The sequence below is a fragment of the Oncorhynchus tshawytscha genome, linkage group LG08 (assembly GCF_018296145.1).
Source record: "Oncorhynchus tshawytscha isolate Ot180627B linkage group LG08, Otsh_v2.0, whole genome shotgun sequence".
NCBI classification, from domain to species: domain Eukaryota; kingdom Metazoa; phylum Chordata; class Actinopteri; order Salmoniformes; family Salmonidae; genus Oncorhynchus; species Oncorhynchus tshawytscha.
The window spans coordinates 82,346,412-82,358,079 of NC_056436.1; the positions used below are offsets into that span (position 1 = coordinate 82,346,412).

The following is an 11,668-nucleotide window of genomic DNA, read 5'->3' on the forward strand; positions in this document are numbered from 1 at the left end:
AATGATATAATTACTCCTGTCTAACTAAAATACTTCAAAACACTTCACCGGGGAGCATGACTTAGCCACATTGGATCATTAGCTTCTATTATTTATTTATTATTCTATTATTTTTTTTGCTGTGGATTGTTTCACATCACAAGTGTGGGAAGCCTGTAATTTGGGTAGTGAACGTGGCAATTGGTCTAGCTGATTGATTTGCGGCTGTCAGTGACAAGCGTCTAAAATATGTGTGAACATCATGTATCTTGAGTAGAATTTAAAATATTGAGACAGGAAGAAGGGGAGGGAGGTGTGGTGAAAATATGGTCCGTCTCCAGAATGCATGCTATATAGGAAAGTACCCGTTCGTCAATGTCTTGTTTCGGATCGACTTCAACTCGCCACGTAGAGCACATATTTTTTTCTTCGCCTCACACAACTCAACAAAGTCTGTTTTTTAAAACATCCATTGCAAATGATAGTTCCTGAGAATATGAAAAATCTTTCCAACACTCCTGGCCTCGATAATCACCAGACTCGATGTGAAAGAACCAAATATCATGATCTGATGATCCCATATATCCTGTGGAAACGTCACAAAGAAACAGCTTTCTATACCAAACTCACTGGCGCAGGAAACGTCACAAAGAAACAGCTTTCTATACCAAACTCACTGGCGCAGGAAACGTCGAGGGCAGGAAATAGGCTAGTTGATACAATCTTGCAAGTTCGTTAGCAACAGGATCGGGCCCGACACTGTGATAATTAGATACAAATGTCGAACTTCACTAGCAATAGCTCAAGTCATAACAGATAGAAGGGGGGCAGACAGGTGGAGAAGAGAGATGAATGTGATTGTAAGAACCTGAATTTTCATCAGCATATTTTCTACTGTTTTTATTGGTTGAGGATGGAAGTTATAGGCCTACTGCTGCATTGCCCTATAGGCTATCTCTGACTTCTATGCTCATGTCTTCATCCGCCAATGGAACACAGTGTATCAATGTGTCCAAATGGCAGAGGCTAGTGCTCTTGCCATAGCTGAATTTTAACTTTTTGATTTTACTTCAGATTTTTATGATTAATCTCGTGATAATGATTTGGGAAAACAAATTGAAATGAAACTGTTCCACGAAAATGTGCATATATAAATATTCATAACTGGCACGCAGATAAGTAGAAATGGTAGGATAAATTGTAAGCTTCCCCAAACTTGAAGCTCACGAGCTGCCTATGATCTTTACTAATACAATCATTTAAAAAATGCGCCCTCCTCTGGAATTCAAATGCCCTTCCAACTGATGCCTCGGGTCTGATTGCAGCCTTCTGAAACTGAGATGGTAAAGAGAAGAAAAGATCCAATAAACACCACCGCAAAATACAACTCAAATCTATGTGTGATCGTGATCATAACACCAAAGACGAAGCTTATGTTTTATACCACACAACATATGGCATATTTTGACATGTCAGCGCAGAAGGTAATCCTACACATATGAACCAACTGCCCCATCAGTAGACTAACATATGAACCAACTGCCCCCATCAGTAGACTAACATATTAACCAACTTCCCCATCAGTAGACTAACATATTAACCAACTGCCCAATCAGTAGACTAACATACTAACCAACTGCCCCCATCAGTAGACTAACATATTAACCAACTGCCCCATCAGTAGACTCTAACATATTAACCAACTGCCCCCATCAGTAGACTCTAACATATGAACCAACTGCCCCCATCAGTAGACTCTAACATATTAACCAACTGCCCCCATCAGTAGACTAACATATTAACCAACTGCCCCCATCAGTAGACTCTAACATATTAACCAACTGCCCCATCAGTAGACTCTAACATATTAACCAACTGCCCCCATCAGTAGACTCTAACATATGAACCAACTGCCCCCATCAGTAGACTCTAACATATTAACCAACTGCCCCCATCAGTAGACTCTAACATATTAACCAACTGCCCCCATCAGTAGACTCTAACATATTAACCAACTGCCCCCATCAGTAGACTCTAACATATGAACCAACTGCCCCCATCAGTAGACTCTAACATATTAACCAACTGCCCCCATCAGTAGACTAACATATTAACCAACTGCCCCCATCAGTAGACTCTAACATATTAACCAACTGCCCCCATCAGTAGACTCTAACATATTAACCAACTGCCCCCATCAGTAGACTCTAACATATTAACCAACTGCCCCCATCAGTAGACTCTAACATATTAACCAACTGCCCCATCAGTAGATTAACATATGAACCAACTGCCCCATCAGTAGACTAACATATGAACCAACTGCCCCATCAGTAGACTAACATATTCACCAACTGCCCCATCAGTAGACTAACATATGAACCAACTGCCCCATCAGTAGACTAACATATTCACCAACTGCCCCATCAGTAGACTAACATATGAACCAACTGCCCCATCAGTAGACTAACATATTCACCAACTGCCCCATCAGTAGACTCTAACATATTAACCAACTGCCCCCATCAGTAGACTCTAACATATTAACCAACTGCCCCATCAGTAGACTAACATATTCACCAACTGCCCCATCAGTAGACTAACATATGAACCAACTGCCCCATCAGTAGACTCTAACATATTAACCAACTGCCCCCATCAGTAGACTAACATATTCACCAACTGCCCCATCAGTAGACTAACATATGAACCAACTGCCCCATCAGTAGACTCTAACATATTAACCAACTGCCCCCATCAGTAGACTCTAACATATTCACCAACTGCCCCCATCAGTAGACTAAACAGAATACAGATCACACCAGGATGGACATAGAACACTGAAGTACTGTAAATTAGGAAGTTGCTGTCTCTCCATACTGCTACCAGTCTGTGTGTGGGTGGGCCACCCTAACTGCCAGGTCACTGGCCAGGCTGTGCTGCTGCTTTACTGTCACATGGGCAGGCACCAACTACCCCAGAGGCTGCTGCTGGGGTCAGCCAAGCACTACTCTCTCTACTCTCTATGCATCATGGCTTCATAGAACTCGCTCATTGAAATGGCACGTGAAGGCTATATAGTATACTACAATGGTACCCTATAGTGCACTGCTTTTGACCAGTGGTGCACTATATAGGAGGGAATACTGTGCCATTTTGGATATATTCCTAGATTTTCAATGGTTGCGTGGGTGGGTTAACTGATACCCGGAAGCCCTTGTGGGTTAACTGATACCCTGAAGCCCTTGTGGGTTAACTGATACCCGGAAGCCCTGTTGGGTTAACTGATACCCGGAAGCCCTGTTGGGTTAACTGATACCCTGAAGCCCTGGTGGGTTAACTGATACCCGGAAGCCCTGTTGGGTTAACTGATGCCCTGAAGCCCTGGTGGGTTAACTGATGCCCTGGTGGCCCTAGAACCCTGATACCCTGAACCTATCTGCAGACCAACCAGTTTCTGTCAAGTCTGACAAATCACTGTGTCTCTTCCATCGATGCTGGCATTATGGTTCATTGATGGAATGTTCCTAAGAGTTACACTTCTTTACTAACCATTAATATCAATCCATACCAAGACAGACAAGTCTAGAATCCATAGCCTAGAACTCTAGAATTATTCGAATACTATTAGAATTCTAGAACTTTGAATTCTAGAATGTTTCGCATGGAATTTTCTTTCAGCAGAAAATGCAGTGTATCAAGGATTATTCTAATACCAGTTAAATACCACACAACACGGTGGAATCCTATTATAATCACCTAAACACAATAGTCGGCTGTGACCATGAGGTTAGTACTAGGGATCAAGCGCAGCAAATAAACTATTGTTAGGACACACACATTACAGATAATACCATGATCTAACGCTATGTTAAAAAGCTTTTAAATTTAGTATTGAACAAACACCCTCGAACTGACGACACAATCAGATTAGTCATAGAGAGATTAGACAGTGTCCTCTACAGAGATAATTGCCTTAGACAGCTAGTATGGGCCCATGCTGTGGGCCACGCAGGAATCTGTTTGACAGTGTGAAATTAGGGGACCGGCACACTCTTTCTCCTTACATTATTGTGGGGTTTGGTATAATAGAGGGAAAATAATCGATGAGGAATGTGTAGCATCGCTACCACACTAAATCACAACATCTATGGAGGTTAATCCCGCACAAAACCACAGGAATTTGCACCAAGAAAATCTGGGACCAACACACTCTTTCTCCTTACATCATTAGGGCTCTTCGGTTTGAAAAATAATCTATGAATGTAGGATAGACCCCTAAAACACTAAATCACATAATCAATAGGCCTAGAAGTAAATCCCACTCAAAACTACAGGAATCAGGATTCTACACCCATGGGGGGTATCAACAAGATCATCTATGATTTCCTTCCCTCCGACTGGGCTTCTCCCGTCCCGAGTGACTTGTTCCTGGGTTTTGCGTGATCAAAGTTTAGATTTACTTTTATAATTATTTCTGATCAATGCTTGCTTGGCCAGGCCACAGACAACTGTGGAGAGGCCTGGTCCGCGTGGCCGGTGCTGAGGCAGCAGTAAAAAACAGCTGACTCCCAGCACCAGAGAGAATAATATGCAAACAGTCTCTGAGCTCTGCATACTTTAATGTGGAGCACCAATCATTAGCGCTAAGTGTACCTCATTATGTTCTTAATAATGCCTCTGAAGACCACAATCCTAATTGATCTCATCCTGGCTTTTCTGAAATAATCAAAGCCTGACCAAAGCCTTCATCCCCTCCCAGTCCCTGGCACAGAAAGGGGGGGGGTGTTGTTCTGTTCTCCTTTTCAAACTGTTAACGTAATGTCTGTTAATAAACCAAGAATCATCATAAACATATATTTAAAAACAAAACATTACACAAAACGAATGACGAGCGTGCGCATCATAAGGTCATGCATTTGTCTTTAGGGGTGTTATTGTGTTGAGCTGAAAAGAGAAAAAAAAAAGATCAAGAAGTGAAACATGACATGAATTAATGCTCCGTACAATGTCAGCATGCAGTACAGTACAGCATGCTGTATAGAACAACATATTGGACATGCATTGGAACAGGCAGTATTGTGTGGACAATTGAAAGATTTCAGTGAATTCAGAGCTACGCATTCCTCCATTTCTTTCTCCGTGACTGAGTAGAAAGAGAGGTGAGGCCATTGATGTTATTTATAGTGCTATCTGTCTTTGTCTATGTTGATAAATCGTGTATTATCATACATCAAGATTTGGAAATAAACCTGGCTAAAATGTGTGATTGTAAGGGATTGTGAACTCCACTGAGCTCGTCGATAGTTTTTTATTTTATTAGAGGCTTATGCATTTATAACTAAATATATCCATCTTTCCCACCCATCTGTTCTGACAATGCATGTAGTACATCCTATCGGACCTGAAAACAAGTGCCATCACCATCACCATCACAATGAACGTGACATGGCTGGCGGAACAGCATGGTGTGTGTAAATATGATTTAACGAAGACATGGGGTTCAAATCTGTGATGAAATTAGGTTTTTAAAGGACTAATTCTATATAGGTGATTGGATACAACTGGTTCTGTGGTGTCTGTGCATGAAAGCAGCGCCACTGTTTTCTGCTGTTCAAGGCCAACTCAAGGTTATGTTTCATGAGTAGGGTCGCAAAGCTACAGGAAGTTACAGGAATCTTTAGTCATTTGGTCAACATCTTTGGTAATTTATACTTGAATAGCTTTGAAAAATATATGAATATATATATTATTAATTTTATACATCTGTGTCCATACTGTCAATGTGTTTCTAGTGGACGGACCACATAGTTCAAGAGAAGACGGCCTAAGTAATGGAGAAAGCGTCTAATCGACAATAGCATTATTTTTCAATTAACTCTGCAACTCTTCCTACTATTGACGTTTTCCACAATGAGTTTGAGGCCTAAACATTGACAACAAGTATACAGTGACATAGTAAAATCAATAAAACGGTGTTAAAAAATATATAAAGGATATTTACTAAAATGGTGGTTTATATTTAGGATAATGTTTTACAGCTTTGTCTCTCTCTTTCTTTCTTTAATTTGTTCCATATATTTGACATGTGATAAGGCCACACAGAGGGCCAGAGATCATTACAGACACCTGTGATAATCTGAAGTACCCAAAAAGGGCCACAATATGTCTTGTGCTAGATTACATAAAATCTTTGAAAGATACCGAAATTCCCGTCGTTTACTGGTAAACTTTGAAAGTTTCCAGTAATATACCCACCCTTTGCAACCCTATTCATGAGCCTATAGGCCAGGTGATACTGGGGGGAATACATGAAATAATCAATTATAAATTAGCTTTACGTTTTCCAGTTAAATTTAGAAAGCATTGTATGAAATAGAAAAATCCGTAGAAGTCACTTCAACACATTTTTTCCTAAATAAGATTATTCCATATTCCAATTTTGCTATGGAAAACTGTGCATGTATTTGGTTGATTTAACTATTTAACTGAGAGTAATACGTCCCAAACATACGTGTCATGGTGTCAAAGATGGCATAAAATACAAGATAATAAAAACACCATACAGCCACATTCTACACTGTTGAGACTAGCATTTTTCTGCACAAATGTGAGGTACTAATTTTAGTGTTAGGCCCTTTAATTGAATTTAAATCAGTGAATATTTATTCTCGAGAGACTATGTGTGGACACATTTGCTGCATACATACTCTCCAGTGATGGTCTGGGATTCTGGTTAATGGATTAGGGCCACATGTTCACTTCCACACATTGGTGTGCTACGTTGCAGAAAGCAGTGTATTTCCTGTTTAGTGTGCGCTATGCAGTGTATATCCTGTTTCATAAGGGCTATGCAGTGTATTTCCTGTTTCATAAGGGCTATGCAGTGTATATCCTGTTTCATAAGGGCTATGCAGTGTATATCCTGTTTCATAAGGGCTATACAGTGTATATCCTGTTTCATAAGGGCTATATCCTGTTTCATAAGGGCTATATCCTGTTTCATAAGGGCTATACAGTGTATATCCTGTTTCATAAGGGCTATATCCTGTTTCATAAGGGCTATATCCTGTTTCATAAGGGCTATATCCTGTTTCATAAGGGCTATATCCTGTTTCATAAGGGCTATGCAGTGTATATCCTGTTTCATAAGGGCTATGCAGTGTATATCCTGTTTCATAAGGGCTATATCCTGTTTCATAAGGGCTATATCCTGTTTCATAAGGGCTATATCCTGTTTCATAAGGGCTATGCAGTGTATATCCTGTTTCATAAGGGCTATATCCTGTTTCATAAGGGCTATATCCTGTTTCATAAGGGCTATACAGTGTATATCCTGTTTCATAAGGGCTATATCCTGTTTCATAAGGGCTATATCCTGTTTCATAAGGGCTATATCCTGTTTCATAAGGGCTATATCCTGTTTCATAAGGGCTATGCAGTGTATATCCTGTTTCATAAGGGCTATGCAGTGTATATCCTGTTTCATAAGGGCTATGCAGTGTATTTCCTGTTTCATAAGGGCTATGCAGTGTATATCCTGTTTCATAAGGGCTATGCAGTGTATATCCTGTTTCATAAGGGCTATACAGTGTATATCCTGTTTCATAAGGGCTATATCCTGTTTCATAAGGGCTATACAGTGTATATCCTGTTTCATAAGGGCTATACAGTGTATATCCTGTTTCATAAGGGCTATACAGTGTATATCCTGTTTCATAAGGGCTATATCCTGTTTCATAAGGGCTATATCCTGTTTCATAAGGGCTATACAGTGTATATCCTGTTTCATAAGGGCTATATCCTGTTTCATAAGGGCTATGCAGTGTATATCCTGTTTCATAAGGGCTATATCCTGTTTCATAAGGGCTATATCCTGTTTCATAAGGGCTATATCCTGTTTCATAAGGGCTATATCCTGTTTCATAAGGGCTATATCCTGTTTCATAAGGGCTATACAGTGTATATCCTGTTTCATAAGGGCTATGCAGTGTATATCCTGTTTCATAAGGGCTATATCCTGTTTCATAAGGGCTATATCCTGTTTCATAAGGGCTATGCAGTGTATATCCTGTTTCATAAGGGCTATATCCTGTTTCATAAGGGCTATATCCTGTTTCATAAGGGCTATACAGTGTATATCCTGTTTCATAAGGGCTATACAGTGTATATCCTGTTTCATAAGGGCTATATCCTGTTTCATAAGGGCTATATCCTGTTTCATAAGGGCTATATCCTGTTTCATAAGGGCTATACAGTGTATATCCTGTTTCATAAGGGCTATGCAGTGTATATCCTGTTTCATAAGGGCTATATCCTGTTTCATAAGGGCTATGCAGTGTATATCCTGTTTCATAAGGGCTATACAGTGTATATCCTGTTTCATAAGGGCTATACAGTGTATATCCTGTTTCATAAGGGCTATATCCTGTTTCATAAGGGCTATACAGTGTATATCCTGTTTCATAAGGGCTATACAGTGTATATCCTGTTTCATAAGGGCTATACAGTGTATATCCTGTTTCATAAGGGCTATATCCTGTTTCATAAGGTCTATATCCTGTTTCATAAGGGCTATACAGTGTATATCCTGTTTCATAAGGGCTATATCCTGTTTCATAAGGGCTATATCCTGTTTCATAAGGGCTATGCAGTGTATATCCTGTTTCATAAGGGCTCTACAGTGTATTTCCTGTGTAATATACGGTGCAACAGAATGTGTTTTGAATTATTGAAATGCTCAATTTCCTCCCACTGTTTTCATGTTTGGTGGCAAAAGGATAGGGCAGTTTGATTGAACAAACCCTAGTATTCCCAGATGTTTTGCAAATGAACATAGACTGACATAGACTTTGATTAGGTAATTACATGTTTTCACTTGCTGTGTCAAATGCATACTTTATCTGATAGTCGTTCATTAAACGAGCGCGCAACTTTTCACCTGGGCCACAAACTAACCCTGACGACCTGACGAAGATCCGTTTCGAATCTAAACCTTGTCAATAAATCAGTGAATTGGGAGCTTTAACAGAGTACGGCCCTTCTTGTTCTATACCAGTATTCTGTATTAGCCCAGCACGTATGCTTTTATGGATGTGCGTATGACCACAAACCTTTCCACAAACTAACCCTAACATTAATAGAAATTCAGAAAGAAATGTGCAATTTATATGAATGAATATGTTTGTATATACAGTGATGTTTATCATGTGCATTCATCAGGCTGTTTTGACATTGACAAAGGAATCAATTATTGGTAATAAGTAATAAGTAATAAGTCTGCATTTGAAATGAGGTCTGGGGGTCTAGGTTGAGACTGGGAAAGAGATATCAATTAAGCAGAACTGCAGAGTTCAGCAGTAGGAGCTGAGGCTGCAAAATCCTGATTCTACTTCATTAGCTAAACACACTGGCCAGAATGCTAAATTAACACTGTCTGTCTGCAAGGAATGTACATGGAATCCAATGGACTATAGAATAGAATATAGAATGTAAAGTAGTCTAAAAAAGAACTCTGATGATTCATTTGATTCTAGAATGTAGGACGTAATGTTGATTAGGCATGCAATGCACAAGACCATACACAGACAAAGAGCCATGTTTGGGCCAATGGGAGAGAAGCTGTTCTCTGAACAGAATACCTGCCTCCCCTCCAATGTGAACATTGGAGATATCCTTGTTCACATTTACAGAGAATAATACACTTCATGTATGAGGATCACGAGCTTGATAGTAGTCGTTACATTCATACAAAGACAATCATGTCAAAACTATAATATTCCTACTGGTCAGGGTGGATATACTGTGTGGTTACTGGAAGAAAACAAAACAGTCATCATCCAGCATATTTACAATATATATCCTGTTAAATATACACGTCTTAAAAAACATCATTTGTCCATTTCAATCACAATAGTTGAATACTATTAGCCTAAGACTTTAACATATAGTGGGCTGGCCCCATGAGAGAAATGAAGACAGACACAAGACATTTCTCTTCTCAGTGAGTAGGTGATGGATAGGCCTACACACCAACAACAACAACACTTCCCTGATATGTGTGTGAGAGTGTGCACTCAGTTCCTTTACTCTGACTTGCCTGTTGATAACATATGCCTCATCAGAGTTTACAACATTTAGCGTTTGATGACCACTAGTGTTCGCTGTTAGCACCCGCTGTCTCTCTCACACACATCTTAATGTAATGTAGTGTGTCACTTAATGTAACTCACTCACAATAGAAGAATGATTAGGACTACATAAATATATAATAAAGCCTACGCAACTTTGATAATCGTGTGATTAAACCTAATCAATTGGCTGTGTTGATGTATTTCTTTTCAGACTTTTGTCCATGCATGCTAAGCTATGGTAGGATACATTCTGACCACCGTACAGCCCACAAGATATCAATGAAATTGTATTTAACACATTAAGAATGCACTGTAAAGTCAATAAATAATGTTCCTTACCTGAAAAATACTATTGTTTCCCACAAATAGATCCCGAGAGCGTTTATTCGATACATTTTTGCCGGTCTCATTCGGGCTACCTACAGCTCCAGGAGCACCAATAGGAGTAGAATTCCAATTCCTTGAATGATTTCGGACCTCCAAGGTAGGCAATTCTTCTGTTGCTTTTTTTTCAGATTCCAGAGTCACAAGAAAACCACAAGATTTTCATAACCGCCCAGGCCATGAAACCGTCTTCCTTAGACCGCCGTTACTGATTCGGATAACCCAAATAATGAGTATTTTTTCAGGACCACGGACAGCAGCAGACCCGGTTTGCGGGATTTCACTCAGCCCAGGTTATTGTTGCTTTGAGGGTACAGCACGTTAGGCTACGATACCACAGATATTTCCAACCTTTATTCTTTGCGATCCTAAGCGGCAATTAGGGTTGTGTTACAAGGGGAATTTGTGAATTTGAACATTGCCTCCTTCAGTGATAAATGTGAGAATGTATGTGCTCTGCGTCTCAATGAATGTCTCAATCTCAGGAGAGGTTTAACTACGTGGTTGTATATCCCTTACGCATAGAACAGTGGCGGAATTCCACAGTTGTTACACGAAATATATACATACGTAGTCAGTGTTTTTTTTCTTTACGCTTTCTCTTATATGCATCCCAAAAACAGAGGTGTTGCTTTCAAGCCACACGTAGTTGTAGTTACCCCTGAGGTGCTGACTGATGTTTTTCTGCAGGTACTCTCTGTGTCTCGGTAGTTGACTCCCAGGGGTGAGTTGGAACTGCTGCAGAGAGCTACTTCCATTGTCCGGTCAAGTTCGGGACTCACAACTCGTTTTCGTCTTCTTGCATTTAAATTCCTCGCAACAATGTCAAAATGAGTGAAATCGGGATGTGACTAGCCTGTTCTTCCATTGCCTCCCATAACCCAGCGCTCTCACGTCAGACCAACACTGTATTTCCTGCTGCAGTCATTTACTAAACTCAAAAAAAGCACCTCTCCTTTGAACACACGCCCACATAACGTTGTTATTGGTCTACATGTTGCTCCAACTAGTTAGGCTACGGCTCGGATTGGAGAGAAGGCTTGTCATCTGGAGAGTTTTAATGTCCCGCGCATTGGTATGGAACTAGAGAATAGTCCATGATTAATCAAATGTTAAATTATCATATTTCTATAAACTTTTTAGTTTCGTTAACTGTTTGCACACCCTGGGTC

General features: G+C 40.0%; 1 protein-coding gene across 1 annotated transcript in view; it reads right to left on the reverse strand.

Annotated features, from left to right (window-relative positions):
- Positions 1-11,412, reverse strand: part of glra1 (glycine receptor, alpha 1) — a 117,013-nt gene extending 105,601 nt beyond the window's left edge. Inside the window, exon 1 of the mRNA XM_042326078.1 lies at positions 10,452-11,412. Within this exon, the coding sequence (XP_042182012.1) occupies positions 10,452-10,522 (71 nt within the window). The 5' untranslated portion in view covers positions 10,523-11,412. The remainder of the gene's footprint in view (positions 1-10,451) is intronic.
- Positions 11,413-11,668: the final 256 nt, after the last annotated feature.